This window comes from Paroedura picta, chromosome 7 (assembly GCF_049243985.1).
Source record: "Paroedura picta isolate Pp20150507F chromosome 7, Ppicta_v3.0, whole genome shotgun sequence".
Taxonomy (NCBI): Eukaryota; Metazoa; Chordata; class Lepidosauria; order Squamata; family Gekkonidae; genus Paroedura; species Paroedura picta.
This window is the reverse complement of record NC_135375.1, coordinates 110,778,748-110,797,214: the sequence shown is the minus strand read 5'-3', so window position 1 is coordinate 110,797,214 and position 18,467 is coordinate 110,778,748. Positions and strand designations below refer to the sequence as shown.

At 46.6% G+C, this 18,467-nt stretch overlaps 2 protein-coding genes across 5 annotated transcripts in view; one reads left to right on the top strand and one right to left on the bottom strand.

Annotated features, from left to right (window-relative positions):
* Window positions 1-18,467, top strand: part of RPS24 (ribosomal protein S24) — a 324,293-nt gene that overhangs the window by 183,353 nt on the left and 122,473 nt on the right. The window lies entirely within an intron of this gene.
* The window catches only part of DLG5 (discs large MAGUK scaffold protein 5), a 124,392-nt gene that overhangs the window by 56,582 nt on the left and 49,343 nt on the right, over window positions 1-18,467 (bottom strand). For all 4 annotated transcript variants that reach the window (XM_077345946.1, XM_077345948.1, XM_077345947.1 and 1 more), the window contains exons 5-6: window positions 15,240-15,423; window positions 1,082-1,341 (exon numbers count right to left, since the gene is read on the bottom strand). In XM_077345946.1, the coding sequence (XP_077202061.1) occupies window positions 1,082-1,341; window positions 15,240-15,423 (444 nt within the window). The remainder of the gene's footprint in view (window positions 1-1,081; window positions 1,342-15,239; window positions 15,424-18,467) is intronic.

The following is an 18,467-nucleotide window of genomic DNA, read 5'->3' as shown; positions in this document are numbered from 1 at the left end:
GAACATGTTCTCCTTCAATGTCGATATTATAATGACATTCGAATTAGTCTAATTCTTCCACTGTTAGGCAGATTCCCAGGGTGTTCAAGAGAATTTTACATTTCTCTGCTGCTTGCAGATATAATGATACAACCTATAGAATTGCCAAGTTCTGCGCAGGAGCGATTGAAATTCGTAATAGAATGGTCTGTTTCAAGTGAACTGGACAGCTGTGTTTAGGTACCTTCTTATTATTCTATTTTGTATTGCTATGTTTTAGGAGGTTTTAATTTCTGGTTTTAATGGATGTCTTCGCATCATCTTGTGCTGCTCTATGACCGTAATACAACTAACTGGTGTTTGAGCAGGCATGTTCAGGTGTGCTGGACCCAACTCTCTGTGCTTCTTTGGGACAATTTTAAAAAATTGGGGGAGTGGAGGGGATCAATAAGGGGGAGAGGCAGACTCCACACAGGGTGCTCCAAAAACTCCTTTTCAGTGAGGAAGGAGGAACTACACAAAGGCGGCTGGGAATTTCTCCACAGCCCACACCCACCAGACACACATATTAGCCCCTCTGTCCAGGCTCAGCTTTCTTTCTGGTGCTTCCTACTTGTGTTTTTCTGGCCTGGCTAAGGGGGTGGTACCTGGGGTGCTTTGTGCCTAAATGGGCAGGTGGGGGAAGCCAAGAGGGAATGCTGGAGTTAAGACAGAATAACGATTCCTGGGTGTTTAGTCTTAACCAAGGATTTAGAGATGTGAGCAGTCAGCCCGACTCTCCCAGGGGCCAGTAGGTGGAGTGGTTAAGAGTCTCAGGGAGTCCCAGGTTCAAATCTTCATGCGTGCCATCAAAACTTGCTGGGTGATCTTGGGCTAGCCACACTCCCTCAGCCTAACCTACCTCACAGGGCTGGTGTGAGGCTAAAGCAGAGGAGAGTCCCAGTTGGGGAGAAAGGTGGGGTGGATAAAAATAAGTGGGGGGGGACAGGGAGAGGGACTCCACAGTGAGGCTGTGTGACCAAAACAGGACATCCCGAGCAGTGGGCCTAGGGAACCGATTGCCACCCAGCAGGACAAGCTCCCCGGACGCCCCCCCCTGCACCTTCTCAGGGAGGAGGAGTACTGCTGCTGGAAGTGGATGGCCGTCTCCCGTTGCTTCGCCAGCACGTCCATCTGCTTCTGGAGGCGCCGGTTCTCTTCCTCGGCCTGCTCCAGCCGGCTCAGGTCGGTGTTGTGGCTGGCTATCTTCTCGTTGTACCGCTTCCGCAGTGCATCGTAGTCCTTCTTCACACCCTCCAGCTTGTCCATCGCCGTGTCGTACAGCTTGTTCAGGATCTCCGATGACCCGTTCTGCTTCATGACCTGGAAAGCGATGAAAGCGGAGTCTGAGTACAAAACTCCCAGACGGTCATGTACGAGTCACAGGGGGCAGCAGCCATGCTTGGCCTACCTTCCAGCCAGGAATCACAGGATATGATCAGCCCTGTTTAATGACAAGCATGGTCCACACCAACGATGCCCACCTTCTCTCTCCCTCCTTCCAGCTTGGCAGCTTTTCAACCTCTCTGTCCCTCTTCCTCCTGCCGCTCCCCTTGACCCTTGACTTCTCCCTCTTCTTCCACTTTCCCTCACTGCTTCCATTGCTCCCTTATGGCACTTTCCCCCTTCTCTGAGTCCCACACAAGGGCCTCCCATGTCCCTTTTTTGAGGCCAGGTGGATCCTCCCACTGTCCACAGCCATCCTGCTGCCCCCCCCCCCGGCAAAAGCAAACTTGGCCTTCCTCCCTGCTGGACCATGGTCAAGGTTTGGTGCTCCAATGCTGGAATTGACAGACACAACCTTTGCCAAATAGCTAAGGGGAAGGTATGTTTTTAAATGTTGTTTTTTAAATCAGGAGGGAAAACAAGAAGGGGGAAAACTCAGGAAGGAAGGAAGGAAGGAAGGAAGGAAGGAAGGAAGGAAGGAAGGAAGGAAGGAAGGAAGGAAGGAAGGAAGGAAGGAAGGAAGGAAGGAAGGAAGGAAGGAAGGAAGGAAGGAAGGAAGGAAGGAAGGAAAGAAGGAAGGAAGGAAGGAAGGAAGGAAGGAAGGAAATATTTAAAAATTATAACAGTGGTGGCAGGTCTATACTTAAGTTTCTATACATTTCCAAATATCTAAAAATAAATCCATGCACAATTGTTGCCAATATGCCACGAATTCAAACACTGAGAAAGGTCTAAGGTCCTCAACCCATAATTTATGGGAGGCAGCCACATCCAGTGTTGTAGCATGAGCAGAGGAAGTTGTAGTAAGGGCAGAGGAAGAACATGCAGAGGGGTAGACACAGTGATGCCTGGCCTGGCTGGCCCAGGCTAGCCTTATCTCACCAGATCTCAGAAGCTAAGCAAGGTCAGCCCTGGTTAGCATTTGGACGGGAGACCACCAAGGAACACGGGGCTCACATCACGAGGCAGGAAATGTCAAACCATGTCTGAACATCTCTTGCCTTGAAAACCCTACGGGGTTGCCACAAGTTAGGTACAACTTGATATAGCTTCCCTTTTGTTTCATGCAAGGCCTCTGTCATGACTCCCTTTGAGCTGGCTCTGTACTCTGACTCAGAAGCCGCCCAGAATCTGAAACACAGCTTGAGGGAGAGCAGGAAACTTCACAAGACCTCTGGCCCATCTGAGGAACCTGGCATGGGCGAGAGACCCTCCAGAACTCCCCCCTCCTCTGAGACTACTAAGCCCCACTCCTGAACAACAGTCCACAAGCCCACCAGCATCTGCCTGCACCCAACAGGAGCAGCTAAGGCAGAGGGCTCAAGCCGAGTCCACCCAGAGAAGGCCCAGTGACAGGCCGATGGCCCCTGCTCCATCTTCTGGGCCATAACACGATGGGTATAACCCTTGGTAGGACTCCACCCCCAGTTAAGCCTGGACAAGATGAGGCCCTGATGCTGCTTCCAGAGCAGGTGGAGCGGCAGTCCTTTCAGCCTATTTAAGCCTTAGCCAGGGAGGGGAGGGGAAACTGGCCAGATCAACAGGTCCAGGCGTAAGCCTGTGTCTCTGTTCCACCTCCTTGCTTCCAGTTCCTGTTGATGCCTCAAGACTTGGTACCAAGGCTGAGGGAACTGCCACTGAAGACCTAAGAATAGACATGGTAGCATGAGATAATAAGGGAAATGTATTAGCTGTTGTCTGTTGTTCTTCCTGTATTATTTTCATATTGGTTGAAGACAAAATAGGGTCCGGATATTCTATAACAAAAATAGAAAATAGAAAACCAGCATCTGAATATAAACTAATTACTACTCCAGAGAGAAAGTTTCTTCATTTTTGTATTAGAGCGGTGGTCCCCAACCACCGGGCCGCGGCCTAATAAAGGTTGCGGACCACTGTATTAGAGAACAACCTGGATAAAGTCAGGTATCTTGGAGTCTATTTTGATAAAGATCCGGACTGTTTGTTTGAAAACAATTACAAAATAGAAAGGAAGAAGGTACAAGAAAATCTACAAAAATGGTCAAAAATGAATTTTCATGGTCTGCAAGGATAGCAACTATTAAAATGAATGCGTTATCCAAGCTGAATATTCTATTTCAAACTTTGCCCATAGACATTAAAGATAAAACCCTACACAACTGGCAAAGTTCTTTGAATAAATTCATCTGGAATTACAAGAGACCAAGAATAGCCTTTAGAATCCTCCAGGATAAGATGAGGGGAGGTCAGGGTGTACCAGCTTTAAAACTATATTATCACGCAGCTGTTTTAACATGGATAACTGAATGGATTATGAATCCTACATCAAGAGACTTGGCTTTTGAAAAGCATGGACTAGATGGAGGTCTACACAGGTTGTTATGGCCTAGGATAGGAATAAAAAAACACAACAGAGGCCCAACAACACAACAGACACCCGCTTTTGGAAAAGTGTTTTGTTGAAAATATGGCTGAAATACAAAGCTAGAATAAGTTCTACAGTCTCAATCCTGAAATCCCCAGAAGCCTGTCTGAATAAGTCCAACAAAAGAGAACAGATTGTTTAAGATATAGATATTTATTAACTAGTGTTGGACATATTAAAAGTTGGGAGCAACTAGAAGAAGAAGAAGAAGAAGAAGAAGAGTTGGTTCTTATATGCCGCTTTTCCCTACCCGAAGGAGGCTCAAAGTGGCTTACAGTCGCCTTCCCTTTCCTCTCCCCACAACAGACACCCTGTGGGGTGGGTGAGGCTGAGAGAACGCTGATATCACTGCCCGGTCAGAACAGCTTTATCAGTGCCGTGGCGAGCCCAAGGTCACCCAGCTGGCTGCATGTGGGGGAGCGCAGAATCGAACCCGGCATGCCAGATTAGAAGTCCACACTCCTAACCACTACACAAAACTGGCTCTCACTGATATGACTAAAAAAAAGAAGGAAAAGATTATTCATTAGTTTGAATATTTACAAATAACCGTGAAGCTGAAATCTGAACTGAGAGATTTAGTGATCCCAGCTGGTGGAATAACAGAGTTCAAAACTACAGAAGCACAAGGCAAGCCTCAAAATGCAAGCTCACATAAATGTTATTAATTATTAAAATTTGACACAGAGTGAACAGAGCAAAAACTGTATAATTAAGTGGATGCAAAATTTGAATCACAATGCATCTCTTGATGAATGAGAACAATTATGGAGGGGATATGAGACTGGTACAGAATGTTTTATAGATGGCATGTAACACCTAAAGGAATCAGTAGAATTATGGTGCAATTGGTTCTTCTTGTCATATGTGGTGGCAATGTAAGAAAAAACTGGATTAGTATTATTGTTACATTAGAAAAAATGTTAGCTACCAAATGTCCTATGTATTCTGACTATATGTTGTTTAGTGTTTTTCCTGGAAAGCTGCCAGCAAATGCCAAAGAATTCCTTTTTTATGCTACAGCAGCGGCGAGAATGTTAATTGCTCAGCTTTGGAAAAGATGAAAGGCTGGTTGGACAAAATCGATGAGCTCTGTGAAATGGCCAACCTAACAAGTTTGGCAAGCAGAAGACTCCTGGAAGAGTTTCAAGACAATCGGCACTTCTATCTGGACTATATGAATAAGTAGCTTTCTTGACTCGTGTTAGATCAGGTGGTTAACCGGAGAGTGCAATAAGTTGAGGTTTACTTTTTGATTTCTGTATCCTTATCTTAAAATTTAAAAAATGATTTAAAAAAGAAATACTAGGCTCGAAAGGTCTAAATCAGGGGTAGTCAAACTGCGGCCCTCCAGATGTCCATGGACTACAATTCCCAGGAGCCCCCTGCCAGCATTCGCTGGCAGGGGGCTCCTGGGAATTGTAGTCCATGGACATTTGGAGGGCCGCAGTTTGACTACCCCTGGTCTAAATACTAATAGGGGCCTTATTTGCTTCTGAAGAACTGGCCCTTTAAGCTGCAGTGCGAGGTGCCCCTGTCATTTAGCGACAAAATTGAAAAGTGCTGATTCGGCACTCGATCATCAGGGAACCAAGCTACTACGTTCTTAGGGTCCTCCATACATGATTTGACTCCATGGCCAATTTATAAAGGTAAAGGTAAAGGTATCCCCTGTGCAAGCACCGGGTCATGTCTGACCCTTGGGGTGACGCCCTCTAGCGTTTTCATGGCAGACTCAATACGGGGTGGTTTGCCAGTGCCTTCCCCAGTCATGACCGTTTACCCCCCAGCAAGCTGGGCACTCATTTTACCGACCTCGGAAGGATGGAAGGCTGAGTCAACCTTGAGCCGGCTGCTGGGATCGAACTCCCAGCCTCATGGGCAAAGCTTTCAGACTGCATGTCTGTTGCCTTACCACTCTGCGCCACAAGAGGCTCATATTTATGTGAGCCAATTTATACTGGCATTCTTTGGCATTTGCTGGCAGTTTTCCAGGAAAAACACTAAACAACATATAGTCAGAATACATAAGAAATGTATATAAGAGGCCAATTTATACTTGAAGGTATATTAGTAGTTTGCTACTTTTTGTAATTTTTGGCTTATTTATTTATGATTTTCAATGTTTTATAATGAAACTAGGGGCCAAGCCCGTTGCATTCAGGAATACAACGGGTGCTAGATTGGGGGATATGGGGTGGAAAATGGCCTCTCCCTCCCTCCAGGACCTGGAAAGGCTGCAGGGCTGGAGGCCCCCAGGGAAGGGAACTCCCCGGCAGGGACAGCTCTCACGCAGCACGGATCTGCAGCCTCTGAGCCTCAGAGGGCAGTGGAAGGAGGTGGGAGTGGTCAGGGGTGGGGGCTGGAAGGTGATTGGCTGGCTGCTGGACAGAAAGACAAGCCGGTTGGAGGAGGCGGCACTCAGGGGCGGAACAACTGACCTGAGTGGGCATTAAATGCTGAGTGGCGCTTAAGCCATGAGACCAGCTCCTCCTCCAAGCCCATACCAGAAATATATTATGTGGAACAGTTGTTTGGTGACTGTCTTTACACAGACGAATGTTTAGTACCACAGTGAACACTAACTGAATACGGACTGAAATTCTGTTAGACATGAAGAGGTGGGAATCAAGTTGTATATCGCAGATTTAATGTTTGGTTTACAAACCAACATTTCTAGTTCTTAAAATAATTTCAGTTTAATTTTGATTGACAGAATTTAGCCACTAATGAAAGGCTTAGGTGGTAGAATATCAGGACCCCGTTTTGGCTTCACCCAACATGGAAATAATGTAGAAATAACAATAGACAACAGTTAATACATTTCTTGCATTATTTCACACCACCACGTCAATTCTTTTTTCTTCTTTGCTATTTGGAGAACTGACTGGCCCTCTTCTCTCACTCAGGAAGACCTGATTGGGCCTGCTTGCAGAAAACAGAAGAGGTGGCTTTTTATGCCCTGCTTTTCACTATCCAAAGGATTTCTAAGCGGCTTGCAAACTCTGTTCCGTTCCTCCCCCTGCAACAGACACCCTGGGAAGTGCGTGAGCTGAGATAGCTCTGAGAGAACTGTGACTGGCCCAAGATGGCTGCAGGTGGAAGAGGAGGGGGGAATCAAACCCAGTTCTCCAGATTAGAGCCTGCCACTCTTCACCCTAACACCAGGTTGGCTTTCCACGACAGCCTCTTATGTGCAGAAGGTATTTTACGCATGCAGAAGGGCACTGCTGGAACCAACGCAGTGTCACAATACACACCTGTGGGCCCATCGATCCCCAAAAGCAAAACACCTGGTGGAATGAGCTCTCAGAAGAGCTGCGGGCCCTGCGGGATTTACCAGAAGGATTTACCAGATTTCTGCAGGGCCTGCAAGATGGAGCTCTTCCGCCAGGCTTATGGTTGAGGCCGGCGCCTCAATGGTAGATCGGACCCCCCTCCAGGGCTATTTGACACTGATTTGCTATTCCTCCTCGATATACTGGGCTGTAGTGCTGCCGCCGCTTGGATTGGTTGGGTTGGTTGGGGGCTGTTGGGTGTTAGATGAGTTTTATTGTACTAGGGGTTTTAAGGAGGTTTTTATTCATTGTGACTCACCACGAGCCTTACGGGAGTGGCAGGATATAAATCCAATAAAATAAATAAAATAAATAAAATAAATCTCGGTTGGCCGTGAAGAGTACAGTGCGGTAGAAGAGAAGAGCAAGAAGATTAGTCAAACATTTTTTTTAATGGGAAAATTCACATGGCCACACATTTGGACTCTTGTGTGCAGGAACAGCCTCTTCCTTCACTGGTGTGGAGAAGCGGTGCTTCAGTCCTACTTCTCTAGACCCAACCTTTGTCCTCACCTGGTCAACAGTAAGGCCAAGCCTTGGGTTCACTCAAAAAACAGTTGAAATGGCAAACCTGAGAAATGCCCACTTCAGATTGCAGGAAGCAGCCGTCATATGACCGAATGCACCATCATCAATCATCCGTAAACAAAATCTGACTTCCCGGAGAAGGGCTGGAGGCACACACAGGAAGTTTCTCTACGTGCAGGTAGCATGATTTCATGGGACAGCCATGCATTACAAATGCCTCTTTCTACAGAGGAAGTCTAGGCAAGCGCTCTAACACCTCCTCTGCTGTTTGCAAGAATTCACGTCTGCAGAATAGCCTGTTCTGCTATCTATCTGGAGACTTTGATGACGGAAAGAGGCCGCTTTTTAAAAATCAAAACAAATGAACAAGGAATCCCTTTTAAACAAGGCCATGCAGTTCTAGTCAAGTTTAAAATCGACCACAAGGTGGCACACCAATCACAGAAGTCCCCATTATAGTCCCACCAGATATGTACACAGTTCAAAACTTAACATTTAAAAACAGAATTAAAAAAAAATACAAAGCACCAGCACAGTTCTATCACAGAAACATAGAGTTGGAAGGGACCTCCTGGGTCATCTAGTCCAACCCCCTGCACTATGCAGGTTACTCCCATCCCAATCACTCATCCACTGTAACTTGCCACCCCTTTGCCTTCATGGTTTCTTTCCTCACAAAAACACTTGATTGTATGATAGAGAGTCTAGGGTTGTGTGCAGCGGCGTCCAAATTGGCCATTCCAGGGCAACCCGGCCAGTGCCGGCCTGGAACGGCCAATTTGGACACCACCGCACACAATGCTAGACACCTTGTTTTAATAGATCTACATACCTTGCACACACAAAACATATAATCTATCGCTAATCTACCCTCAGAACATGGTTGCGGCATATCAGAGGCGTGCCACACTCTTCCCCATGACTCACGAGGAGTACCAAATTGAAATCTCTTGCATAGTAACTATGCAGATTATCGATCCGGGATGTTTTGCTTCCTGCATACGACTTAAGAAAGGGCACCATTGTCTCCCTTATTGTTTCCAACAAGATTCAATTTAAAAGGAGGGCTTTCAACATGGGAAATAGAGTTGCAGTGGATTAAACAAGAACCTCAGAAGAGTCCCGCTGGATCAGACCAGTGGAAGTCCATCTAGTCCCACTTCTTGTCCCACTCAGGCCCATTATGCACGGCCGCCGAAATGGCGATTTCGGGTCACATGGAAAACGCGGAGGGGGAAGACGCGACGCACACCGGTTATGCACGGGCCGGGGCGTGACGGCGGCAAAACCCAGAGTAACTGATTATGCACGCGGCGATCCGGGCGCCGCTTCTGGTTGCGCCCCGGTCACCCGGAAGCTGCGCTTTCTTCCGCGTTTCACTGACGCGGCTTTTTCGGCGGCATGCACCGAAGCTGCAGCCGGTTGCAGCTGGCTCCGTGCGTTATTGGTGATTTTAGTCGCCGCCATTCCACCCCGAATGTGCGCTAAAACCCCCGTGCATAATGGGTCTCAGTGGCCAACCAGTTCCTCTGGAGTAGGGAAAGTCAAACTGCGGCCCTCCAGATGTCCATGGACTACAATTCGCACGAGCCCCTGCCAGCGAATGCTGGCAGGGGCTCCTGGGAATTGTAGTCCATGGACATCTGGAGGGCCGCAGTTTGACTACCCCTGCTCTGGAGGGTCAACAGTAGGGTAGAGAGGCCAAGACCCTCTCCTGAATTTGCCTCCAATCCTCTGGGATTCGGATGTTTGGTGCCTCTGAATGCAGAGCTTCCCCTCAGTCACCATGACTAGTAGCCATAGATAGATTTATCCTCCGGGAATCTCTCAAATACTATTTTGAAGCTGATAAGAACATAAAATGATTCACAACTTTACTTGGATAAATTATTTTCTTGAATAAACTATGATCTATGCCAGTGGTTCTCAACCTTCCTATTGCCGCAACCCTTGAATCCAGTTCCTCATGTTGGGGTGACCCCCAGCCATAAAATTATGCAAGGGTTCTTTCACAGAAATTAAACAGAAACTGACCAATGGCATGAAGATCCAGTGTTCATGATTGTATATACATTGTTTTTTCCTGGGGTTTCTCAGTTCAGTTCTGCCTCTTGTCCCACCATAACCATCTCGCTCTTTTCCACTGCTCCAGACAGACAAACGCTCTGTCTTGATCTACCCTGCAAGGCTGTTGTGTGGATGGCACATCCCCTGGCCAAGTTGCTTGCCCTGCCGCGACCCCGTGAAAGGGTCATTTGACCCCCAAAGAAGTCCCGACCCCCACGTTGAAAACCACTGATCTATTCCAGGGGTAGTCAACCTATGGTCCTCCAGATGTTCATGGACTACAATTCCCATGAGCCCCTGCCAGCATTTGCTGGCAGGGGCTCATGGGCATTGTAGTCCATGAACATCTGGAGGACCACAGGTTGACTACCCCTGATCTATTCTATGCCATTATGTTTAGCTTACTGCAACTAGAATCCTAGTGTATGATTTTTGCATGTTTTGCTTCAGCTCACATTTTTGGACTTCTGGTTAGTTCTACAACCCTCATCCTGTTGATTCTATTGACTTGCTCTATGTAATCCACCATAAATCCGACAGAGAAAAAAGGACAATATGTAATGTAAATAATAACAAAATAATAATAATTGTTTCACAGGAGAATTTTTATATTTTTGGCTGATGCAAAGCATGGAGTTTTATTGATTGATTGTTACAAATGAAAGAAAAGGACACAGAGGCCAGGAACACACAAGAAAGCCCAAGGAGAAGGGGATTGTGGCCTGGTCTGTGGTGACAACCTAACTAATGATTCGGGGGCTGAAAGAACAGCCACGACAAAAGGATATACTGAGTATAGGCACGAAGAAGAAGAAGAAGAAAGAAGAAAGAAGAAAGAAGAAAGAAGAAAGAAGAAAGAAGAAAGAAGAAAGAAGAAGAAAGAAGAAAGAAGAAGAAAGAAGAAAGAAGAAGAAGAGTTGGTTCTTATATGCCGCTTTTCTCTACTCGAAGAAGGCTCAAAGTGGCTTACATTCGCGGTCCCTCATCTCTCCCCAGAACAGAACACCCTGTGAGGGAGGTGGGGCTGAGAGTGCCCTGACAAGAAGTTTAAAATTGTGTCTATGGTTTCCTGATGTGCAGTTTAGAAGAAAACCATAAAGGTGCAGGGGCCTTTCTTTGCCTGATTATGCCAGTGAACAGCATGGATATTTGTGTACAGTCCCGGGGAGAACCAGGAGACAGCGCAGTGTAATGGTGAAAGTGTCAGATTAAGATCTGGGAAACCTCAGTCTAACCTCAGTCTAACCTCTCTCTCAGGTGCAGATGGGTGGCTGTGTTGGTCTAAAGCAAAGGAACAAAGTTGGAGTCCAAGTTGGGGCACTTTGAAGACAATAAAGTTTAGTTCTAGGCAGAAGCTTTCATGTCCCTGCACGCTTCGTCAGATGCCTCACAGGGTTGTTGTGATGATAACAGAAGGGAGAGGAGAATGATAGTAGCCACTTTGGGTCCCCACTGGGGAGAAAGGCCTATTGAAAATAGAGTCAATTAAATTTAAACTTTATTCTCCTGGGAATCAAGGCAACGGAAAAACAGCAGAGAGTCAAAAGCGAAGGAAGAGCACCTGGTTATACCAAGAACCAGTGGAAAAATATGTGAGTTTAAATTCCATTATTGGGGGAGGGGAGTGCTGTCAGGTCACAGCCAACTGATGGTGAAGCTGCAGAGTTTAAAAGACAAGATCTTGTCTTGTTATTTGCCTCAGCGCAGGCAATCTAACAAGGACTTGCTCTTCCTTCTGAGTCTTTACTGGCCAGAGCCAACTCTGTTTAGCATCTGAGGTCTGATGAGGTTGGCCCATCAAGGTCAGGGGTGGTTTGCCCTTGCCTGCCTCCGGGAGGAACCCTGGACTTCCTTGGTGGTCTCTCATCCAAGCACTAGCCGGGGCCAACTGGCTCAGCTTTCAAGATCTAAAGAGAACAGGCTAGCCCAGGGGTAGTCAAACTGCAGCTCTCCAGATGTCCATGGACTACAATTCCCAGGAGCCCCCTGCCAGCAAATGCTGGCAGGGGGCTCCTGGGAATTGTAGTCCATGGACATCTGGAGGGCCGCAGTTTGACTACCCCTGGGCTAGCCAGAGCAATCCAAGTGAGGGCATACGTTAGGGTGAGTTTAATTAGCATCGTGCACACACACAAAAAAAACAAGCAGTATCTCATGGATTGGGCTTTTAAAATTACTCCCTTTCAAGCTGTGCCATAAGGATAAGCCATAGGGTGCTGGAGAAATCAGCATAACAAGAAGAGGAGGAGTTGGTTTTTATACCCCACTTTTCACTGCCTGAAGGAGTCTCAAAGCAGTTTACAATCTCCTTACCTTCCTCTGCCCACAACAGAACCCCTGTCAGATAGGTGGGGCTGAGATTGCTCTTTGTTGGAGGAAGTCATGTGACCCAAACCTGCTGTCCTTCCAAGTAGTCAGTGGCTCTGCTTTTGGATCCCGTTTGAGTTGCCAATGGTCAGCGTGACCTCCAACGCCTGCCTAACAAAAATCACTGTGGCCTCTGACTCCCCTTCCTTCGGAATAATCCAGAAGTGACCAAGGCGTAGAGGAAAACAACTTGATTCACTCTGACATGCTGGGGAGAAGAACCACGACTCTTTCGCTCTCCTGAGCACAGCAAGAGGAAACTGAATGGCCGGGGGAGTAAAATGTGCACAGGCCCAAAGGTGAAGATTATTCATCCCTCCTGCTGAACACTGAAACAGAGTGACAGAACTCGGCCCTCGGATCCACTGATTTTGGTATTCGGATTCATTTTAAATACACACACACGCAACCCTTAAGGCCTGGGTCTCGCAAGCAGCAGCCAAGGGGGTAAACCAGAGGACAGATGAATTTCCAAAAGCCTGCTCCACATGGCTTGCAAGACAGAATGCTCCTGAACCTTCCCAATGATGCACACTAAGGATAAGCAGAGGCATATCTCTTGGCATCCCCACCAAACAACAGAAAGGCATTCTGTGTGAACCTGGCAAACTGATCTTGGAAGTAATGGATATTCTGGGCCTTTTCTACATGCAGCAATGACTTATTTCTCACAGCATGTGCACACTGTTGTGGGCACTGTGACAGCCAGGGGTCATAGGAACATACAATGCTGCCTGGCTCTTTTGAGTACAGCTCAAAGACATCAACAGTCCCTTCCTCCCAGTAGCTAACATCTTCCCAAAGACATTTCATGTCTCTAAATTCACAGGGCTGCCAGCAAATGAGCAAATTTTAATTTTTGTAGCGGAAGCCAGGTGAGATAAAAAGAAGCTGAAGCTCTAATTAAGGAGCCAGCAATTACCAGAATTAGTACTGGGAAAAATGACTATTTATTTTAATTTACACCACTAGAGCTACGTTATTTTTAATTGGAAGAAAACTCTTTGTAGTCCCTTTTTCTGTTATGTACAGAAAGTAATAACTAAATGTAGTAAAGGGGAAAGTATGGAAGAGATACCCTGTAGGACATTCAAGAGAAAGAAAGTCAGTCCTTGAGCAGCTAGAGCAGATGGCTGTGATTACTATGAATCAGCATGGCTTTCTCAAGAAGTCACGTCAGACTAACTTAATCTCTTTTTTAAAGAAAGTTACTACCTTGCTGGATCATAGGAAGGCTGTGGAAATAGTTTATCTCAACTTCAGTAAAGCTTTGGATACAGTTCCGCATGGTATTGTTGACAAGTTGGAAAAATGTGGTATGGATCCTATTACTGTTAGGTAGATCGATAACTGCTTGAGATAACTTTTTGTATTTTTTCTTTATTGCACCCAAAGGGTACTTGTTGATTATCTGTCACCCTTGTGGAGAGGAGTGACAAGTGGGCTGCCTCAGGAACCTGTCCTGGGCCCTTTGCTGTCCAACATATGTATAAATGATTTAAATGAAGGAATGAAAGGCGTGCTTATTAAATTTGCTGATGATATTAAACTGAGTGGGGTAGCAAACACAGCAGAATCAGGATACAGGATGATCTTGACAGGCTGGAAAACTGGGCCATGTCCGGCTCATGCCAACTTGGCTGTTTCTCCCATCCTGGAGTTGAGCCAGCCCATCTGAGGCCACTTCTTCTAAGCACCCCCTCCTCCTTGCTTTACACAACAAAGAGACTCTGTGTTCTTATCTGTATTCCTTTGTGGTATGCATAACAATCCTCTCATGGGTGTTAGATAGGCAAGCTGTCTCCTATTTTGGCACCTTGTTAGATCAAACATGGTTACCATGGGGAAGAGGACTTCCTGCCTGAATTTGGGTTCAGGGGGGTGCAGCATCCGAGGGTGAATGTAAAATGTAAAGTTCTGCATTTAGGTAGGAAAAATCAAATGCATCATTATAGGATGGGGGACTCTTATCTTAACAGTGGTGCAAAAAGGATCTAGGGGTCCTAGTAGACTATACACTGAACATGAGTCAGCAGTGTGACTCAGTTCCTAAAAAGGGAAAGGGGATTTTGGGCTGCATTTAAAGTGTCCAAATTGTACAGGGTGATGGTACCACTTTACAACAGTCAGACCTCACTTGGAGTACTGTGTTCAGTTTTGGGCATGACAATCAAAGAAGGATGCAGACAAACTGGACCACATCCAGAGGACAGCAATGAAGATGATGAGGGGTTTGGAGTCCAAGACATATGTGGAAAGGTTGAAGGAGCTTGGTCTGTTCAGCCCTGAGAGGAGACAACTGAGAGGGGATCTGATAACCATCTTCAAATACTTGAAGGGCTGTTACATAGAGGATGGAAGAGAGTTGTTTTCTGTTGCCCCAGAGGGTCAGATCAGAACCAATGGGTTGAAATCAATTCAAAAGAATTTTCAGCTAAACATCTGGAAGACGTTCCTGACAGAGCGGTTCCTCAGTGGAACAGGCTTCCTCAGGAGGTGGTACGTTCTCCTTCTTTGGAAGTTTTTAAACAGAGGCTGGATAGCCATTTGACAGAAATGCTGATTCTGTGAACTGAGGTAGATTGTAAGTGGATGGGCAGAAGGGATTGTGTTGGTGCTTTGTTCTTGGGCTCTTTCTTGCATGCCCAGGGAAATTCCGTTGCCACTTTGGGGTCAGGAGGTGAATTTCCTCCAGGCCAGACTGGCCAGGGATTCTGTTTTTTTCGGGGAGGGGGGATCATCTGGGCATGGAATTGGGATCACTGCGGGCAGGTTGGAGTAGATGATCCTGGAGTTCCTTCCAACTCTATGATTCAGAGGGAGGGAGGGAGGGAGGGAGGGAGGGAGGGAGGGAGGGAGGAAGGAAGGAAGGAAGGAAGGAAGGAAGGAAGGAAGGAAGGAAGGAAGGAAGGAAGGAAGGAAGGAAGGAAGGAAGGAAGGAAGGAAGGAAGGAAGGAAGGAAGGAAGGAAGGAAGGAAGGAAGGAAGTATCCATCCATCCATCCGTAATTCGACCACCATAGGTGCGCACACAAGCATACATGCACATTGGTAAAGATTACACAATACCTGCTGTTGCTGACTGCGCAGATCTGTGATCTCTTTCTGATCCTCATCGTGAAGCCTCTTCATTTCCTCGCATGACTGCTGGAGGTGGTTGTGTTCTCGTACCAACTGGCTGTTCTTCCGCTTCAAGGTGTCCATGTCCTCCTTCAGCTGGGACTGATCACTTAGCAGACGGCTGTGCAAGGTGCTGTAACATTAGGTAAGTAAACAAGGTAAGGTACTGTAACATAATTTCATCATGGCAAGCTATCAGGACCATGTGACCCCAACATTACAGCAAAACCCACTCTCGAGCCCCATACAAGGTGGTGGTTTTGACATTTGAAGTCCTACACAGCTAGACAACTGAGTATCTTACGGACTATCTCCTCACGGACATTTCTGTCTGGGAATTAAGATCAACATGAGTGGTCCTCTTGACTGCTCCATCAATCCAAGGTGCTTATTTGGTGGTTACACAAAAGTGGGTCTTTCTCAGTGACAGCCCCACAATTGTGGAACAGCCTAACAAGGGAGGTGTTTTATTTAAGACCACACTCTCTTAAATTCCACAACAGTCACTGTATTGTGAATTGTATAACTGTGTAAATTTGGATTTTTTTTAAAAGGTATTGTATTTGATGCAGTTTGGTTTACGCCAGTTTGGTGTAGTGGTTAGGAGTGCGGACTTCTAATCTGGCATGGCAGGTTCGATTCTGCACTCCCCCACATGCAGCCAGCTGGGTGACCTTGGGCTCACCACGGCGCTGATAAAACTGTTCTGACTGGGCAGTGATATCAGGGCTCTCTCAGCCTCACCCACCTCGCAGGGTGTCTGTTGGGGGAAAGGAAAGGGAAGGCGACTGTAAGCCACTTTGAGCCTCCTTCGGGTAGAGAAAAGCGGCATATAAGAACCAACTCTTCTTCTTCTCCTATTCATATTTTAAGCAGTCTTGAGCTCCGTGAGGAGCAAGTTTTTGTTAAAAGACATTTAAAGACTGAGGATTTACAGTGAAAATACATCACAGGCAAAAACTAATTCATGGTAACACTCCAATAAATGTCTGTTTAAAATTCTGTCTTTGTCACAAGCGTCCCAGTGCTCCAGGTGGGCAAGCGCCACATTAAGATCACTACTAAAACTATTGGACAATACAGATATTTAAAAACCAATCAAAGAACAATTTTCACCCTTCTGTCCAAACTCAGAACGCCCCACACTGCCTTGGGAAGAACTACGTTAAGCAGCCTCACCAGACAGCTGCAAGACAGACGAACATTTCCAAATGCATATAAAAATAAAAGCCCACAAATTGTGTCACGAAGCAGTCAAATCAAGGAATTACAAAGCAGTGAGAGTGGAACACTCCTTGGGGGGGCTGCTGAGTCCTTGAGCAGTGATTGATTGATGTGAAACATTTTTATGCTGCTTTTCCGCCCAATCGAGATCCACAAAGCAGCCAACATTTAAAAAGCAATAAAGCATTTGAGCAATTAAAACTACACTTAAAAATTACAAAGTAGTTCAATGAAAAACACATAGACATGAGAAGTGGAGACAGCAGTTGTTGTTGGGGGGTTGCCAAGTGAGCCAAACACTCTGTGTGGTTAAATCATAGAATCATAGAATCATAGAGTTGGAGGGGGTCATAAAGGCCATCTAGTCGAACCCCCTGCTCAACGCAGGATCAGCCCTAAGCATCCTAAAGCATCCAAGAAAAGTGTGTATCCAACCTTTGCTTGAAGACTGCCAGTGAGGGAGAGCTCACCACCTCCTTAGGCAGCCTATTCCACTGCTGAACTACTCTGACTACTCTAAATCTCAAAGATGATGGTGGGGCCAGGCTCCCTCCACCCCCGCCCCCCAACAAAAGGATTTCAGATCACACCTGGATATGGACTGAGTCACAATGTACCTGCTTCACTCAAACTGTTATTCCTGATCTCTGGCTCCTGACTGTCTTGCCCCTGTGGCTGTTAACAAATCCACACCAGGGCCAGACATTCAAAACAGTCTTAAAGCAGATTCAAACTAAGAGCCATCAGTCTGCATGGCCTAGTTGTAAGCTGCCTCAGGCAGGAATCTGAAAAGTCAGCATAGAAACACTTTAAACCAAGCGTAGTCAAACTGCGGCCCTCCAGATGTCCATGGACTACAATTCCCATGAGCCCCTGCCAGCAAATGCTGGCAGGGGCTCCTGGGAATTGTAGTCTATCGACATCTGCAGGGCCGCAGTTTGACTACCCCTGCTTTAAACAAAGAAATATGATGGGTAGATAGAGTGGATGAGTTAGACAGATCAACAGACTGTATGATCAGCGTAAACTGGGCTTTATACGGCAACGTGAGCAACATATAAATTCAATGCATCAAGGAGTTTAAAATCCAGATTTAGTCTGGGGAAGTATGTCTGTAACAAGAAAGGTATAAATGTTTTTTAATCTGCCAGCCTGAACATCTCCCGCTTTCTCATAGTGCTAGAACTCAGGAGCACCTGAAAAAGCTTCCGCTGAATGAACTTTCGGAGAAACAAAGGAAAAAAAACTATTTTAATCAAGGAATAATTACATCTTGCAGCTGCACTGGCAGCAGATGCCGTGCTGGCCCCCAGCAAGGATGACTTTCAAAGGGGGTTCCAGGGCTAGTCAACCCGTGGTCCTCCAGATGGTCATGGACTACAATTCCCATGAGCCCCTGCCAGCGTTTGCTGGCAGGGGCTCATGGGAATTGTAGTCCATGGACATCTGGAGGACCACAGGTTGACTACCCCTGGGTTAGACCATCACAGAGGAGAGGTCTGTCAGGGGTTACACCATGATGGCCACAGGGAACCTCTGTATCCAGAGGTGATCAACCAAGGAACCAGGGTTTCAGAGACAGTCAATCCCTGAACAGCAGTGCTAGGACAGAATCTCAGGGGAAAGGCCTTGGCCTCTGGTTCCTGTTGGCAGCCCTCCAGGGCAAGGGGCTGGCCAATGCATGGATGCCGAACTAGACAGTCCACGGGTCTGACCCAACAGGGCTCTTCTTACATTCTGAGCTGATATTCCAAAACCAAAAGCTGTGTAACACCAGAAACGTCACAATGCAGGCTACGCAGCTTGTGAGGTCTTTAGTATTCTTCATCCAACTGCATGTTCAGTACAAAACAAAACAAAGACCCAAAATGGGTGGGGAAGTAAGTTGTTTCAGAGAAGGGTGGCAAAATCCCAAGACAGTTGTTGTCTCGAAACTGAATACAGGATGTGCTC